Source organism: Oncorhynchus mykiss, chromosome 16 (genome assembly GCF_013265735.2).
Source record: "Oncorhynchus mykiss isolate Arlee chromosome 16, USDA_OmykA_1.1, whole genome shotgun sequence".
NCBI lineage: Eukaryota > Metazoa > Chordata > Actinopteri > Salmoniformes > Salmonidae > Oncorhynchus > Oncorhynchus mykiss.
Window position 1 is genome coordinate 37,618,375 of NC_048580.1, and position 19,146 is coordinate 37,637,520.

General features: G+C 41.7%; 1 protein-coding gene across 1 annotated transcript; it reads right to left on the reverse strand.

Moving 5' to 3' along the window:
* Positions 1-4,458: 4,458 nt before the first annotated feature.
* Positions 4,459-16,502, reverse strand: LOC110491896 (TAR DNA-binding protein 43). The gene is made up of 5 exons (XM_021565720.2): positions 15,462-16,502; positions 7,632-7,795; positions 7,383-7,523; positions 7,089-7,259; positions 4,459-6,985 (listed from the first exon to the last, which is right to left on the reverse strand). Exons 1-5 carry the CDS (start codon positions 15,700-15,702, stop codon positions 6,503-6,505), a joined length of 1,200 nt encoding a protein of 399 aa, XP_021421395.1. The 5' UTR covers positions 15,703-16,502; the 3' UTR covers positions 4,459-6,502.
* Between the last annotated feature and the right edge of the window lie 2,644 nt (positions 16,503-19,146).

Sequence of the window (19,146 nt, forward strand, 5' to 3'; positions counted from 1 at the left end):
TTGTTTTTTATTAGATAAGTTTAATGCTAGCTGGCTTACTGCATTCGCGTAACAGGCAGGCTCCTCGTGGAGTGCAATGAGAGGCAGGTGGTTAGAGCGTGGACTAATTAACTGTAAGGTTGCAAGATTGAATCGCTGAGCTGACAAGGTAAAAATCTGTCGTTCTGCCCCTGAACAAGGCAGTTAACCCACCGTTCCTAGGCCATCATTGAAAATAAGAATGCGTTCTTAACTGACTTGCCTAGTTAAATAAAGATTAAATAAAAGGTGTAAAAAATAAAATAAAAAAAGAATAAAAAAAAGAATCGGCCAAATCTTTCTCCAAAAATACCGATTGAAAACTTGAAATCGGCCCTAATTAAATCGGCCATTCCGATTAATCGGTTGACCTCTAGAGTACACCACATCAGTCACTGGCTTCATCAATACGTGCATCGATGACTTTGTCCCCAAGTGACTGTATGCACATACCCCAACCAGAAGCCATGGATTACAGGCAACATCCGCACTGAGCTAAAGGGTAGAGCTGCCGCTTTCAAGGAGCGGGACTAACCCGGAAGCTAATAAAAAAAATCCGCTATGCCCTCCGACGAATCATCAAACAGGCAAAGCGTCAATACAGGACTAAGATCTAATCGTACTACACCGGCTGTGGCAGGGCTTGCAAACTATTACAAACTACAAAGGGAAGCACAGGGAAGCTGCAGCCCATGTGAGTAAGACCCTTAAACAGGTCAACATACACAAGGCCAGACGGATTACCAGGATGTGTACTCCGAGCATGCGCTGACCAACTGGCAAGTGTCTTCACTGACATTTTTTACCTCTCCCTGTCGGAGTCAGTAACACCAACATGTTTCAAGCAGACCACCATAGTCCCTGTGCCCAAGAACACTAAGGTAACCTGCCTAAATGACTACCAACCCGTAGCACTCACATCTCTAGCCATGAAATGCTTTGAAAGGCTGGTCATGGCTCACATCAACACCATTATCCCAGAAACCCTAGACCCACTGCAATTTGCATACCACCCCAACAGATCCAATCGCTATTGCACTCCACACTGTCCTTTCCCACCTGGAAAAAAGGAACACCTATGTGAGAATGCTATTCATTGACTACAGCTCAGCGTTCAACACAATAGTGCCCTCAAATCTTATCACTAAACTAAGGACCCTGGGACTAAACACCTCCCTCTGCAACTGGATCCTGGACTTCCTAATGGCCGACCCCAGGTGGTAAGGGTAGGTAACACTTCTGCCACGCTGACAGGGGCCCCGCAGGGGTGCGTGCGCAGTCCCCTCCTGTACTCCCTGTTCAGTCATGACTGCACGGCCAGGCACGACTCCATCACCATCATTAAGTTTGCCAATGACACAACAGTGCTAGGCCTGATCACCGACAGCGATCAGACAGCCTATAGGAAGGAGGTTAGAGATCTGACCGCGTGGTGCAAGGACAACAACCCCTCCCTCAATGCGATCAAGACAAAGGAGATGATTGGGGACTACAGGAGAAGGAGGACCCGAGCACGCCCCCATTCTCATCGACGGGGCTGTAGTGGAGCAGGTTGAGAGCTTCCAAGTTACTTGGCGTCCACATCACTAACAAACTAACATGGTCCAAGTACACCAAGACTATAGTGCATAGGAAGTTGTTCCATAGCGACTGAAAAATCAAAAAGGTATGCACAAACTAATACTTTTTTTTAAATATTAAGCATATACCTTACTGTACCCTTGGTAAACTGTGATAGAGACACTGTCCTACAGATAAGTTACTATTTTTCTTCGAATCACTGGTGTTCAACAAACAAATTACTATCGACAGTGTTCCAACTACACTAGGTTTCCTTGATAACGGTTTCCAACATGATGGGCAGAACCTCATTGAAGAGCAAGAACATTTCTGTATTATTATTTATATTATTGAACGTGCTGTAATTTGAACTTTACACTTCAAGCAGTTCAGGGACAAGCCCGCCTTCCTCATCAGTACAGCTAGAAATCAAGGAATATCATCCTCAATGATACCATTTCTATCAGCTCTGGAGACGGTTCATCAGCCAGGAGCGCAAATTATGCAAAAAGGTTAGCATGGATGGAAACCTAAAACACAGATCATCAATGTACAATACATGTTAAGTGCACTAGTCACAATTCAATTTACATATCCTTCAGTTATCGTTCACAATAACTATGCTCTGATTTAGTGCATGTTGTCATAACCAATGCTTCCTTCACTCAATTTATCCAAGTGCAGTCTTATTGAGTAGTTATAGCACAAGTAGGGATGACAATGTTCACTGTTTCCCATTAGGCAAGAAAGAGGTACACTGAACTAGACTAACAAATTCACTGCTCTTTACTCCATGAAAGGAGAGGGGGTTAGGAGATCAGGGCATCTTTCAGCCATGTTGGTGCCCCTCCAGCTCTTCCAATATATACAAAGCTTTAGGCAAATGCAGTGGAGGTTATTTTACCAACCTAGAAAACCCTTTAGGCAGCCATTAGAGTGAAAGTAACAATACAATATTTTTTTAAAGGTATTTAGGCATACTTAAAAATCTGTTGAGTGTAGGGGGCAGTATTTTGATGTTTGGATGAAAAACATACCCAAATGAAACTGCCTATTTCTCAGGCCCAGAAGCTAGAATATGCATAGATAGAAAACACTCTAAAGTTTCCAAAAAGGTCCAAATATTGTCTGTGAGTATAACAGAACTGATATTGCAGGCGAAAACCTGAGGAAAATCCAACTAGGAAGTGCCTTTTATTTTGAAACCTCCCTGTTCCATTGCATGCCTTCCCTCCATTTAAAGGGATATCAACCAGATTCCTTTCCCTATGGCTTCCACATGGTGTGAACAGTCTTTAGACATAGTTTCAGCCATTTATTCTGAAAAATGACCGAGAACAATCACATCGCATCAGTGGATGGCTGGGTGCCAGCAGTTTTGAATGCGCAACAGCTTGGAGCAGACATTTTCTCTCTCTCTCTCTGCTATTGAAAAAGCAACGGTCCTGTTGAAATGTTATCGATTATTTATTGTCAAAACAACCTGAGGATTATAAAAAACATTTGACATGTTTCTAAAAACTTTACGGATACTATTTGGAATTTTCGTCTGCCCTGTTGTGACCGCTCGAGCCTGTGGATTACTGAACATAACAAGCCAACCAAATGGAGGTATTTTGGATATAAAAATAATCTTTATGGAACAAAAGGAAGATTTGTGTAACTGGGAGTCTCGTGAGTGCAAACATCTGAAGATCAAAGGTAAGCGATTCATTTTTATTGCTTTTGACTTTCATGACCAATCTACTTTGCTGCTAGCTGTTTGAAATGTTGTCTGCTGAGAGAGATGTCCTTACATAAACGCTTGGTTTGCTTTTGCTGTAAAGCTTTTTTGAAATCTGACACGCCAGGTGGAATAACAAGCTAAGCTGTGTTTTGCTATATTGCACTTGTGATTTCATGAAAATTAAATATTTGTAGTAATTTAATTTAACGCTCTGCAATTCAGCGGATGTTGACGAAAATAATCCCGCTAACGGGATGGGTGCGCCAAGTAGTTAAATCATAATACCAGTAGTGATAGAATCATTTGGTTGTAAGCCTGTTAAAACAATTCCTGGGCAGCTAAATTTAGACAAGTGTCTATCAAATGTACCCATTACATTAAATAAACACCGCCTTTAGCATGATACTCAGTTTGGCAATTGGGTTTTTGTGGACATCGGCCAAAATGGAAATTAAATCAGCAACTTGAATCAACCATGGGCAATTATAGTAATAAACCATGTGTCAGTTACTGCTTTTTGAAATGATTTATCCACCATATTTAGCAACTTTTGAAACATATTTCAATATGATTTATGCATGTTCAAAAGTTCTATGAAAATCTATTAAATGAATGATCCTCTGGGGCCACATGAAGTTGTGCCCCTAGAGCCTTATATTCTATCAGGGTCTTCTATTATGATTTGGCACCCCCTGGAGGTTAAAATGTTATGTTGGCTGTATGAAAGAAGTTATTGGGTACGATGCTGTGAGCCAGTTAATAAGCAAGTTGCTCCCAATCTAAAAGGAGAGAATTGGAGTGTGACAGCAAGGCTAAGGATTCAAGCACGATTGACATGTAAAGGTAATTTCCGATTGAGATGATTTATGTAGTGTTTACCATGAACGCAGTCGCTGCGAACGCGAGAACGTTGCCTTTAAATTGCAATCGCACTTAACTTCCACGATATGGATTGAGTCGAGCCCAAATCTAAATTCAACAAATTGCGAAGTTGATCTATAAAAGATGTTGATCTAATATTGGCATAAGGTTGCCACACTGACTCAACATAAAATGTAAACATGGCAACAGTAATTTCTGACCAGACACTAAATATGGTGCTGGCTGCTGATAAACTTTTAAAGCTTGTCTAAAGGGACAAATACAACAAATGATTCAAAATGTTAAACTTTATTTTACATTTTAGAGAACTAAAAATAAAGAGGTCAATATCAGTACACAAGTGATATGATTCCCGCTGGCGAGTTCAATCATAAATGATCCAAAACCCCGTAGAATTGACTCAAGTCAAACAAGTCATTCCCCTTTACGGCGTAAAATAATTCAGGAATATTCTGTCAATCCGACTGAAATTTTACATTTTAAAGCAAATCAAAAAGAAATCTACAGAATACTTGAAATATAAGCCTTTACTTAAATCTTTGCACTTTCATTTACCATAACCAATGGCTGTATTGAGACAAAGCATAATTTGACCAAACTAATCTTTCAAAAGCCAGATTTAATTATTATTTTTAAAATATAAAATCAGGCCATGTCTTCAAAAAACGGACTGAAATAAAACAAAAACATGATTGTCACTTAATTGCAGGCAATTAGTTAAATAGATAACATTTTAGCACTGCTTTTAAGATTGACTAATTTGACGGTATAAACCGAATACCTCTGCCCAATTGAGAATGGTCTGTTTTAAATTTCAATGGGGTGGTCCAAAGGGTCTTGTTAGTGGGGCAAAGAAGTCCCTTTTCAAACATAAGGCATTCTGCAGCATCTCCACTATTGGCTTGTTGCCTGCCCCCAACCAACAGTGCATCAAACTCCAGTCTTCAGCTTCCCGAAAATTGAATTCACTCTGGGGTTTTGATGTAAACCTGAGCCGGCAGTGTCCAAGGTTCCTATACATGCGAATTAAAGTGTTCGCAGTTCAATTAATGTTAACAGTCCAAAATGTTTAAACTAAATTACTGTCAGGTAGGCAACATACCTGGTCAAATTTTGTTTTATTTGAGAATTCCCTTTGATTCACAAAACATATAAAATGCATTCAAAAACACTATAACACAAAATGTCAATAGCTCGTCTAACGCTTGCCACTTCACCCTCTTAAGACACACCGAGTTCACAATCCTCCAAGCTCCCCCAGTCCTCTCAACACAGACAATCACCAACAGCAGGTCACATTTTCACACGGAAAGGGGTAGGAACAAGAAGAAAATGAAGCACACACACCATACAGCATCCACATCAAATCAGACAGCAAGAAAGGATACAAATATTCATAGCGCTAAACATTCCATTGTGTTCAAGATTAAGCTTGATAGAAATAGAGAAAGGAGACCTTCGGGATCTCAAGATACGATGAATGTCCTTTTGATGGTCATATGGAACACACTCGCACAAAGCCACAGGTTCTTCTCAACTCTCGCAGACATCTGTCTCTTCAGCATCGCACAACCAGTCCTTTACACACTGCTTTTCCCACTCAGTCTCTCACTCTTTGGCCACTACCAATCACTTTGTTCTCAAGTGATAAAGCAGACAAGATGTTTTGATCCATAAAAAGGGGAGATAAAGACAACACCCACCGTCTAACACAGTATATGCAGAGTGAAGCTGTGTCTTTCGATGGCAAAGCATTTACACATGGGAAGAGGGGTACTGATACTGAGTTTGGTCGAACATTGCTGCCAATGAGGGGCTTCTTTCCAGGAAATTCAACAAAAAAAATGAAAGAAGAAGAGTTAACTGTTGAAGAGATTTTCATGAAGGCTTTCCATAAAACGGCAAACAAAAAAGACAATCAACTGCATACAGAGATTAAACCTCAAGCCCAATTCAAGACCATATACAGGTGGTTTAGGGGGGCTTTCTTGATACTCGTGCATCTCAGAAATATCTACTTAGCATGCAGAGTCATCATGTCACGTCTTAAACTAAATAACTTTTTCTCAAGGAAAAAAAAAGACATGTAGTGTAGCAGTTTACCCCTAAAGAACTATACACTTCAACCACTCTGTGCACTCATTTCCTACAGAATTAGTCACACACACAAACATATGAATAGTCAAATGTCTTCTTTAACAAAATGAAAGGCAATATAGTTTTAAATAGCAGGGACATAAGATATGACTAACTCTTTCTTGCCCCTCAAAATACTTACCAGATTAATCTAGAAATAGGACTTTAAATCAAAGTTTTCTACATTCCCCAACCTGATGATTTTGACTCCATAGAGGTGCCAAATCCGGAGCTGAACCCACTGCCGGAGGCAGAGTTGGTGCCTGCAGCCCACCCTAGGCTAGCTGAGCTGGGGCTGCTGTAACTGGTGCTATTAGAACTATAGGCCTGGCTCTGATCTCGGGTGGCACTGGTCTGCCCGGCAGCGGCGGTGCCTGCCGAATTGGTCTGACCCTGCTGGTTAGCAAGCATACCCATCATGCCCCAGCTGCTCTGCAGAGCGGCGGCCATCATGGCTGGGTTAAGGCTAAGCCCCCCGAAATTCACCCCGCTACTGCCACTGCTCCCTATCCCTCCACGACCACCGCCATAGCCCTGGCCCCCGAACGCACCAGCCCCACGATCCATCATTTGCCTACTATTATTGTGCTTAGGCTCAGCGTTAGAGATGTGCACGCTGACACCCTTGATGATCAGGTCCTCTCCGCACAGGGCTGAAGCAACCTAGACAGAGAGGGGGGTGGGTGTAGGAGATGATTCAACAAGCAAACCAACCAGAATATAATCTGCGCACCACAGGTTGAGCAACAGCCATCGAAAAACATACCTGGTCATCTGCGAAAGTCACAAAGGCGAAAGCCCGGAAGGGTTTGGGAATGAAGACATCAGTGACCTCGCCATACTGCATGAAGAACTGCCGGAGCTCATCAGTGGTTATGTCCTCTGTGCAGCGGCCAACAAAGATTTTACGGCTGCGCATGGGCTCATCGGGACCTGCCTAACATGACAATAAAAGAGTGAAAGCACTTAAATATTTTACCTGAACTGGGAATAGAACACAATTGAGACTTTAGAGGAAAGGATTTAAATAAGCAGGTACTCCTAAACATTGATTAAATACCTTAGAGTTGGGTAGTTTGCAGTCACACCATCTTCCGTCAATCATGTGTCGCTGAGAAATCACTTTGGATTGAGTCTCGTACTCAGTGAACCGAACAAAACCAAAACCCTTTGAGTTCCCAGTCTTAACATCTCTTTTGACCTGCAGAGAGAGACAGAGAGAGCGAGAGAGAGGTATGATTATTGACATGCATGCTACCTCCATGAAGTACATCAACCATTCAACAAAATGTTGATTAGTTTGGGTTACCTGCACCATGATGACTTCTCCAAAAGTGGCGAAGTAGTCTTTCAAATCTTGCTCAGACGTTTTCCAAGGCAAACCAAGGATAATGAGGTCTGATGTTTTCTCGATACTCCTCTTCATTTTAACCGCAGAGGCAGCATCCATTTCATCCATTTTCCTTTTGTTATCTGACACAGGAATGCAAAATGTTGTATGACATTATGATAAGGTGATAAGACAAAATCAGGAGGAGGAACAATGTTAAAATACTTGGTCATTGGCCTAAACAAACTAACTAGCTAAGAAATATAAATGTTAGGTAGATCTAGCTAGTATACCCTATGGAGACAAACCCTACGGAGCTACGCCTAACGCGTAGCAATGTCGCTGTAGTGCGCTCCGACATTCTACGTACTCACATACCACATGAAAATTGTAAAATCTCATTCCTTGCGTAGCCATGGCAGTATTGTGTAGGCAATGAAGCTCACTTGGTTCCTTGATCTGACCTATAGGCTATGCATCAGAGTAAACTATTTTGCGTTGATAAATACATTTTATCTCACTGACTGTTCAAACAATAAACCAAACATTGTAGCCTTATTTAGAATCCCTCCAAAAGTACTAAAAAAGTACACTATAGATTCCAGGCTATTGGTAAAAACAGCTTGCGCTTTCTCTGCAACCAAATCATGAGAATATTCTATTTTAGCTGATGGGGGGGATATATTGAAGCAGCTTATCAAATTGGGATAATGTTGTAGATTACACCGGCAAGTATATGAATATTTGCCAGGGCATATTATTTCATTATAAATCTGAATACTTCAAATGGCGATGTGGGAAGCTAATCAACTTCAAAATCACAGACTTCAAGATTGCTGTCTCGGTTTAGCTTGGCATTAAATAATATTTAATACTTTTTTGGCATTGCTATAATATATAAAATCGCATTGCTATAATATATAAAATCTCAGTGACTGTTCAAACAAACCAAACATTATAACCTTATTTTTGGCTGTCTTTACCCCTTTTTCTCCCCAATTTCGTGATATCCAAAAAGGTAGTTACAGTCATGTCCCATTGCTGCAACTCCCGTATGGACTTGGGAGAGGCGAAGGTCGAGAGCCATGCGTCCTCCGAAACACAACTCTGCCAAGGTGCACTGCTTGCTTAACACGGAAGCCAGCCGTTGATGACCGAACTCAGCTTGCAGGCGACCAAGCCTGCCACAAGGAGCCGTTCAAGGGCGATGGGACAAGAAAATCCGGCTGGCCAAACCCTCCCCTAACCCAGACGAAGCTGGGCCAATTGTGCGCTGCCTCATGGGATTGAATCTGGGTCTATAGCGACGCCAGAAGCTCCGCATTAGACCGCTGCGCTACTCGGGAGGCCCCAAAAACATTTTGACTGATATGTTTAGATACTCCAAGAAAACCAGTGGTCCAAATCTAATTTTTACCCATGTAGGATGGCCACAATTAGGGTGACTAAATCAACGGGAGGCCGAAAAATCTGGAAAATAGCATTGCGTCAGCTAGGCTGAAAGCTGTGCGAGAATTAAGGCAAAACTAACAGAAATCACAGTTGAACTCATCCTTCTTCAAGGCCATAAAACAGAGGTAAGATAGACATTTTCATATTTTAGTATACACTTCATATAGTGCAAAATTCCTATTATTTTTTTAAGAAGATCTCACATAAACAAGCATATCTCTGAAATGTCAACAGAGCACACTGCAAGCTTTTTTATTTTCAAAGCCTTTTATATTTAATTCAGCTCGTGTCGTGTGAATGTAGCTTTTTGAGACCCGCTTTAACAACTTTGCTGATGACCACCATAACATGTCAAATCCTCAAGTGTGAGAAAGCAGCACCGCTGTCAAGAGAGCTTGGTGCTTATTATCAGATGCATTAGGTTACGAAATCTAACTTTTTGATATGTTAGAGAAAGATCCAACTGAACGATTCAGAACATTAAGAATCACATTTTTCTTAGTAAAATGTACTTTATAACATAAGTGAAATGTCATCACCAAAGCCCATTTTCACCCACTGTGTATCCCCTAAAAAGTTTACTTTATTTAATTTTTTTTTACAAGTGATCATGTTATTCTAGGCTATTTGTAGGGTGGTAGGTGATGCGACATACAATGGACACTATATGAGAAACCTACAAAAATCAGCAGTAAACAAATCGATTTTCCATGTCTAAAAATCACAATACCGTAAGTATACGCGATATGAGCCAAAATGTAAAGCAAGTGCCGTGCTCAGAGCATTCAACTCCGTGGGACAGCCTTTTTTGTGAAAACCGGGAAAATAGGAGTCTTCATATTTGCTTTTGACAGAAGACATTCCTCCTACCAGAGTAAGATCGATGTGACATTGAATTGCTTATATGTATTTCAGCGGCATATGAAAATGTCGAGGGGTTCCGCTAGCGGAATGTGTGTCCTAGAAAGGTTAATTAACTTAACCAGGTGAAATTGTGTCACTTCTCTTGCGTTCATTGCACGCAGAGTCAGGGTATATGCAACAGTTTGGGCCGCCTAATTTGCCAGAATTTGACGTAATTATGACATAACATTGAAGGCTGTGCAATGTAACAGCAATTTTTAGACTTAGGGATGCCATCCGTTAGATAAAATACAGAACGGTTCCATATTTCACTGAAAGAATAAACGTCTTGTTTTCGAAATTATAGTTTCCGGATTCAACCATATTAATGACCTAAGGCTCATATTTCTGTGTGTTATTATGTTATAATTAAGTCTATGATTTGATAGAGCAGTCTGACCGAGCGATTGTAGGCACCAGCAGGCTCGTAAGCATTCATTCAAACAGCACTTCCGTGCGTTTTGCCAGCAGCTCTACAAACATTAGGCTTGAAGTCATAAACAGCGCATCAACTCCCAAGATTAGGCTGGTGTAACCGATGTGAAATGGGTAGCTAGTTAGCGGGGTGTGCGCTAATAGTGTTCCAAACTATTTTTGCTCTGAGACTTTGGAGTAGTTGTTCCCCTTGCTCTGCATGGGTAACGCTGATTCGAGGGTGGCTGTTGTCGATGTGTTCCTGGTTCGAGCCCAGGTAGCGGCGAGGAAAGGGATGGAAGCTATACTGTTACACTGGCAACACTAAAGTGCCTATAAGAACATCCAATAGTCACCAAGGTATATATGAAATACAAATCGTATAGAGAGAAATAGTCCTATAACTCCTATAATAACTACAACCTAAAACTTCTTACCTGGGAATATTGAAGACTCATGTTAAAAGGAACCACCAGCTTTCTTATGTTCTCATGTTCTGAGCAAGGAACTTAAACATTAGCTTTCTTACCTGGGACATATTGCACTTTTACTTTGTTCTCCAACACATTGTTTTTGCATTATTTAAACCAAATTGAACATTTCATTATTTATTTGAGGCTAAATTGATTTTTTTGATATATTATATTAAGTTAAAAGTGTTCATTCAGTATTGTTGTAATTGTCATTACAAAAAAATATATATATATATAGAAAAATAATACTTTTTTCTTTTTATGGCTGATTAACCGGTATCGGCTTATTTTGGTCCTCCAATAATTGGTATCGGCGTTGAAAAAAAATCATAATTGGTCGACCTCTATTCTCTACCATAAGCCACCTCCAATGTAATTTGATAGAATTTGGCAGTACACCCAACCCGCTTCACAACCGCAGACATGTATGGCATTGTGTGGACGAGCAGCTTGCTGACTTCAACGTTGTGAAAAGAGTGCCCCACGGTGGCGGTGGGATTATGGTAGGGGCAGGCATAAGATAGACATCACACAATTGCACTTTATTGATGGCAATTTGAATGCACAGAGATACCGTGACGGGATCCTGAGGCCCATTGTCGTGCCATTCATCTGCCACCATCACCTCATGTTTCAGCATGATAATGCCCGGCCCAATGTCACAAGGATCTGAACACAATTTCTGGAAACTGAAACTATCCCAGTTCTTCCATGGCCTGCATACACACCAGACATGTCACCCATTGAGCATGTTTGGGATGCTCTGTATCGATGCACACGGCAGCGTGTTCCAATTCCCGGAAATATCCCAAAAATTTGCATAGTCATTGAAGGAGTGGGACAACGTTCCACAATCAACAGTCTGATCAACTCTATGCGAAGGAGATTTGTCACACTGCATGAGGAAAATGGTGTTCACACCAGACACTGACAGGTTTTCTGATCCACGCACCTACATTTTTTAAAGGTATCTGTGACCAACAGATCCATGTGTGTAATCCCAGTCAAGTGAAATCTATAGATTAGGGACTAATTAATTTACTTCAATTGACTGACTTCCTTATATGAACTGTGACTGAAATTGTTATGCCCCCCCCCTCCTCCGTGGCTAAAAATGGACACTATCTGATATGCGAAAACATTGCAGCATATCAAATCGGGATAACAGTTACACAGGCAAGTATAAAAAATTGGCAGGGCATTTATTTCATTATAAATCAGATTATTTCACACGGTAATGTGGGAAGCTAATAGACTAGTGTTTAGCCAACTTTCTAGCAAGGGAAGACGAGACTAGACTTACTTTCACAATTAAAAGTCAAGAATAAATAAATCAGGGTCAGGGAACTGACCAAGAACCCGACGGTCACTCTTGACAGAGCTCCGGAGTTCCTTTGCGGAGATGGGAGAACCTTTCAGAAGGACAACCATTTCGGCAGCACTCCACCAATCAGGCCTTTAAAGGACATTATCTTTCATTATTACAAAAGTTACAGAAAAGATTTTGAAAACGTTAAATTGATACACCTTTATAGGGTTTGCGTTACATGTTAACCATACCAGACACGTTGCAAAATACATTTACATAAACCAAAAAAAAGAAATGTCCTCTCACTGTCAACTGCATTTATTTCCAGCTGATTTAACGTGTAAATATTTGTATAAACATAACATTCAACAACTGAGACATAAACTGAACAAGTTCCACAGACATGTGACTAACAAAAATTTAATAATGTGTCCCTGAACAATGATGGTGGCATTGTAATGCTGAAGGGTCATGTCAGGATGAGCCTGCAGGAAGGGTACCACATGAGGGAGGATGTCGTCCCTGTAACGCACAGCGTTGAGACTGCCTGCAATGACAACAAGCTTAGTCCGATGATGCTGTGACACACTGTGCGAGACGGACCCTCCACCTCCAAATCCATCTCGCTCCAGAGTACAGGCCTCGGTGTAACGCTCATTCCATCAACGATAAACGCGAATACGACCATCACACCTGGTGAGACAAAACCGCGACTCGTCAGTGAAGAGCACTTTTTGCCAGTCCTGTCTGGTCCGGTGACGTTGTGTTTATGCCCATAGGCGACGTTGTTGCCGGTGATGTCTGGTGAGGACCTGCCTTACAACAGGCCTACAAGCCCTCAGTCCAGCCTCTCTCAGCCTACTGCGGACAGTCTGAGCACTGATGGGAGGGATTGTGCGTTCCCGGTGTAACTCAGGCAGTTGTTGTTGCCATCCTGTACCTGTCCCGCAGGTGTGATGTTCGGATGTACCGATTCTGTGCAGGTGTTGTTACACGTGGTCTGCCACTGCGAGGACGATCAGCTATCCATCCTGTCTCAGGCGTCTCACAGTACGGACATTGCAATTTATTACCCTGGCCACATCTGCAGTCCTCATGCCTCCTTGCAGCATTCCTAAGGCACGTTCAGGAAGATGAGCAGGGACCCTGGGCATCTTTCTTTTGGTGTTTTCCAGAGTCAGTAGAATGGCCTCTTTAGTGTCTTAAGTTTTCATAACTGTGACCTTAATTGCCTACTGTCTGTAAGCTGTTGGTACCTTAACGACTTTCCACAGGTGCATGTTCATTAATTGTTCATGGTTCCTTCCCTTCTTTGGACACTGTTAACAACCCTCCAGACGAGCTTCAATGCCATTACAACTCTCCTTCCGTGGCCTCCAACTGGTCTTAAACACAAGTAAAACCAAATACATGCTCTTCAACCGATCGCTGCCTGCACCTGCCTGCATCACTACTCTGGACGGTTCTGACTTAGAATATGTGGACAACTACAAATACCTAGGTGTCTGGTTAGACTGTAAACTCTCCTAGACTAACATCAAACATCTCCAAACCAAAATTAAATCTAGAATTGGCTTCCTATTTGGCAACAAAATATCCTTCACTCATGCTGCCAAATATACCCTCGAAAAACTGACCATCCTACCGATCCTCGACTTCGGCGATGTCATTTAGAAAATAGCCTCCAATTCCCTACTCAATAAATTGGATGCAGTCTATCACAGTAACATATAGCCCTATATACTACCCACCACTGCGACCTGTATGCTCTCGTTGGCTGGCCCTCGCTTCATATTTGTCGCCAAACCCACTGGCTTCAGGTCATCTGCAAGACCCCGCTAGGTAAAGTCCCCCCTTATCTCAGCTCGCTGGTCACCATAGCAGCACCCACCTGTGGCACTCACTCCAGCAGGTATAGCTCTCTGGTCACCCCCAAAACCAATTCTTCCAGTGGCCGCCTCTCCTTCCAGTTCTCTGCTGCCAATGACTGGAACGAACTACAAAAATCTCAAACTGGAAACACTTCTCCCTCACTAGCTTTAAGCACCAGCTGTCAGAGCAGCTCACATATTACTGCACCTGTACATAGCCCATCTATAATTTAGCCCAAACAACTACCTCTTCCCCTACTGTATTTATTTATTTATTTTGCTCCATTATTTCTATTTCTACTTCACACATTCTTCCACTGCAAATCTACTGTTCCAGTGTTTTACTTGTTGTATTGTATTTACTTCACCACCATGGCCTTTTTTTATTTATTTTTTTACCTTTACCTCCCTTATCTCACCTCACTTGCTCACATTGTATATAGACTTATTTTTCTACTGTATTATTGACTGTATGTTTGTTTTACGCCATGTGTAACTCTGTGTTGTTGTATGTGTCGAACTGCTTTACTTTATCTTGGTCAGGTCGTAATTGTAAATGAGAACTTGTTCTCAACTTGCCTACGTGGTTAAATAAAGGTAAAATAAAAAATACAAATAAATTGAACAAGCATGGGAAACAGTGTTTAAACCCTTTACAACGAAGATCTGTGAAGTTATTTGTATTTTTACAAAGTATCTTTTAAAGACAGGGTCCAGAAAAGGGGAGTCTTTTTTTTTTCTTTCACTCCAGTCAGTTGTGGCATTTCAGGCAAACTAACAACCCAATATGTTTTATCCCAGGACAAATTAGCCACCAACAGCAAGCTAAATAGACATAAATGTTTAATGCTTTTCGACCTGGCGCCAAATTAATATAATTGGTTCAAATCAACATGCGAGTGTTCCAACATGGCCATGTTCCATTACAGCGCGTGTTACGGAAGACCGAACATAGCGGGACCACCTGTGCCAATTGGCTACCTAGCATTCCAAATACCTGCGTGTCAAGGAAGGACGACGCCATAAACGTGTTGTCACTGAAAAATACTGTCGGGTACAATTGTGATAAATCCAGTTATGAGTGTGTATTTTGCTTTTGTAAAATTAAAGTAAAGGGCTTTGTATTTCTAGAACCGTATCACAATTGAGAATCGACTCATGTAGATGTATTTGGCTGCCAGATCGAGTCTACCTCTGAAAATAACAAGGTCAGTGGACCAAGGGAGTAAAGTTAGACTCCTTACGAGTACATATTGGTCTAGTTGCTAGCTAACATTAGCAAGTAACGTTAACTAGCTAGATAGTACGGGTACCAGCAACCATGCAGCTACATTTGGCGAGCTAACGTTAACTACCAACGTTGCCTCTAAACGAAAACACACCTTACCTTTTGGGTAGTTGACGACGTACACCAGGCTACCCCAGTCATTCTCAGGTGCATGCAAGATACCCTCAACTAGACGGACGCCTCGCATGCACTGAGACACAGGGTTCCTGTAACGTAGGCCGCACGCTCCGGGAAACTGGGCTGCAACCGTTGACAGCAAAACAGTCCCATCATCCTCCGATGGGATCTCCATTGGCTCTTCGTTTTCGTCCTCTGCCACGCGAATGTACAACTCTGCCATGGTCTCGAAGTTAGATTAGGAAGTAGTTAGCAAACTAGCTAATTCACAGCTAATGGCGCACGCGGGGTTCTGTCGATTAGCTAGCAAAACTAGCTAGCAAAGCGATATTCCAAGGAGTCTCTAATCTAATTTGGGTAATACAAATTGGGTGAAAGATAAAATTTTTGCTAATTTGTGCGTTCACGGGGCAGACAGCTGTTTAAAAAAAATCGATAGATGGTGGCCATGAGCTGAAAAGGCCCTGTGGTCCTGGCTAATAAACACCGCACACGCTTGCAACATGAATGGTTAGCAGGATCTCGCACGAATATGATACACAAAATATTGTCCTATCTTCTTTACGGTTTTAAAAACGAGGTCGACCCTGTTCGCAAAATAAATTATACTTGATCAATTATAAGAACCAGTGTAATTACACCTCCAATTTGTGAGGGTAAGGTAAAAAAAAAAACAATACGAAAGGCGTCAGCTAATCTCCCTAGACGTCTAACAAAATGGCCGCTTCTTCGGTGGGGTTCATCGGTGGTTGGCGTCCAACGGTATGGTGCATTACCGCACCCTCCTGTACTGGAGTGTGGGCCAGAGACCGGGATGAACTAAATCCTGTCTGCCAGCGCCGTTTCTCTTTAAAAATATTACATATTTTAGCCTGTATCTAATTACGTTCTGCTTAATATACTCTTTAAACGAATATCCTGTATCTCCCCAACAACGAGAAATCGGCCAGGAATCAAAATGAATGACTGACCAGAATCGGCCCGGAATCAAAATGAGTGACTGACCAGAATCGGCACAAGTACCTCAGACCGTTTCAGTCTACCGGAATTCAGCAGACTTTGCCGGCATTTTACCAGAATCCCCCCATAAGCGCCCGATGCATTTTTAAATAAAAGTATACAAAGTTACATACAATTTTGTATACATTCATTTACATTTTGTATACATTTTATTACATACAAATTATACCAATCCACATTTTTTTTTAAATAATTGAATTTATCTTTTTGACACCCTTTTTGTCATATCCAAATTGTCTTGTCCCATCGCTGCAACTCCCGTCTGCGGTCCAAACACTTAAAAGACACCCTTGTCCACTTACCCTCGCCTTATGCCCTTGGGGGAATCCCCGTCGCCATCATGGAGGGTGGTCCAAATGATTAGCTAAGCAAGGGAAGTTTGCAAAGTAAGCCCCTCAGCCCTTGTTTTTAGTTGAGTTTGCGAGTGTACAATAATGTCCACTCCGGGTCCTGAAACTATCCATAATTCAATTTGTGACGATTGTAACATCCGCCAAGAAAAGTCTGCGAAAACGTAAAAACAACTTTAAAACATCAACTTCAATATTTTTATATTTTACATTTTTAAATTTCACCTTTATTTAACCAGGTAGGCTAGTTGAGAACAAGTTCCCATTTACAACTGCGACCTGGCCAAGATAAAGCAAAGCAGTACAACACAAACAACAACACAGAGTTACACATGGAATAAACAAACATACAGTCAATAATAAAAATAAAATATTTTTTAAAAGTCTATAGACAGTGTGTGCAAATGAGGTAGGATAAGGAAGATAAGGCAATAAATAGGCCATTTTGGCGAAATAATTACTAATTTAATTATTAATTTAGCAATTAAACACTGGAGTGATAGATGCAGAAGATGAATGTGCAAGTAGAAATACTGGGGTTCAAAGGAGCAAAATAAATAACAGTATGGTGATAATGTAGTTAGCTGGGCTATTTACAGATGGGTTATGTACAGGTGCAGTGATCTGTGAGCTGCTCTAACAGCTGGTGCTTAAAGTTAGTGAGGGAGATGAGTCTCCAGCTTCAGTGATTTTTGCAGTTTGTTCCAGTCATTGTAGTCAACAAACAAGTGCAAGTAAAAATGAATGTAAATAAGTTAGAAATTGTGCTACTAATGCACAGACACATCTCATAAAAATAATGTTTTTGTTTGTTTAGCTTTTGGAAATTGTAGAAATAAAACATTTTCCTTCTTCAGAAGTAGCTAGGCAGGCTAATGTTAGTTAACGAATTAATTTGCTACCTATCATACAGTATGTGTATATGAATAATTATATAGTTAATATAAGTAAACATGCAATCATGATTGACTGTAGCACACATAAAGCACCCGGTGGCTGAAAACACAATTATCAACGAGTGATGAATTTCCGGGCAAGGAAATTTCATTCCTTCCTCCCTCACCCTGCAAGTGTAAACTTGTCAGATGTCATGATACATCATCAGAAGTATCCACTTAATTTGAGGGCTGAAGGTGTGTCTTTCAAGTGTCTGGAATGCAGCCTTTGTGACCGTGTCGGCGTGCGCCTGGCCCACCACAGGAGCTGCTCCGGCAGCGTGATGGGACAGGGACATCCTGCCCGGCAGGGCTCTCCCCTAACCCGGACAATGCTGGGCCAATTGTGCGTCTCCTGGTCACGGCTGGCACAGGTATCGAACCAGCATCTGTAGCAACTCAGTTTGCTGCAGTGTCTTAGACCGCTGCGCCACTCCGGAGGCCCTATTTTTAATGCTTATCAATATGCACAAAGTATCAAAATACTAAAATACTACTTAAACAGGACTCTTAAATAAAGAAATATCACAGAAACAATGAGAAAATATGGGAAAATAAATAAATAAATGTTAATTATATCAAGCAACCCGTGTAATCATCTGCCAGAGATTAGCCACAATCAGCCCGAGCCCCAAGTAATACATTTGGGCCAGATAACTCACAACAGAATCGTCCTGAGCCCCAAGTAATACATTTGGGCCAGATAACTCACAACAGAATCGTCCCGAGCCCCAAGTAATACAATGGGCCAGATAACTCACAACAGAATCGTCCCGAGCCCCAAGTAATGCATTTGGGCCAGATAACTCACAACAGAATCGTCCCAAGCTCAATCCCCACATCCTAGCCATAAGTAGTACTGCTGAAGGCGGCCCAGACTCGGGCTACATGACGTTGACCGAGTCTGACTCTCAGCTGAGTGCCCTGACTCTCAGCCGGAATCGGCCCAGATCCACTGTGCTAGCTGTGTCCTTCTCTCTCATGATCTCAGCCTCACTGTTGGGAAAATAATTAGATGACATCTTGTGGTCTTAATGTGAATTACAGGGGAGGCAGGGGCTATTTACCCCTAGTACCCTACAACAACTGCCTCGTTCTCCTCCACCTTCCCCTCAACCGCCACAAATCTTATCTGTATACCCATCTGTCTAATCCTGCCATGAGTTTGTAGTACATCATAAATCAGATAAAATGTCAATTTTGCTTGCCTTCTTCTTCCAAAGCTGCCATTGGTAGACTACACCCAAAAAGGTGTATTGCCGCCACCTACTGAGCGGGATGAAAACAAAAATATCCCCAAAAGGAACATTGTGGGTGGGGGTAAAAATATCCATACAGACTGCCAGTGAGTGGTTTAGTGGA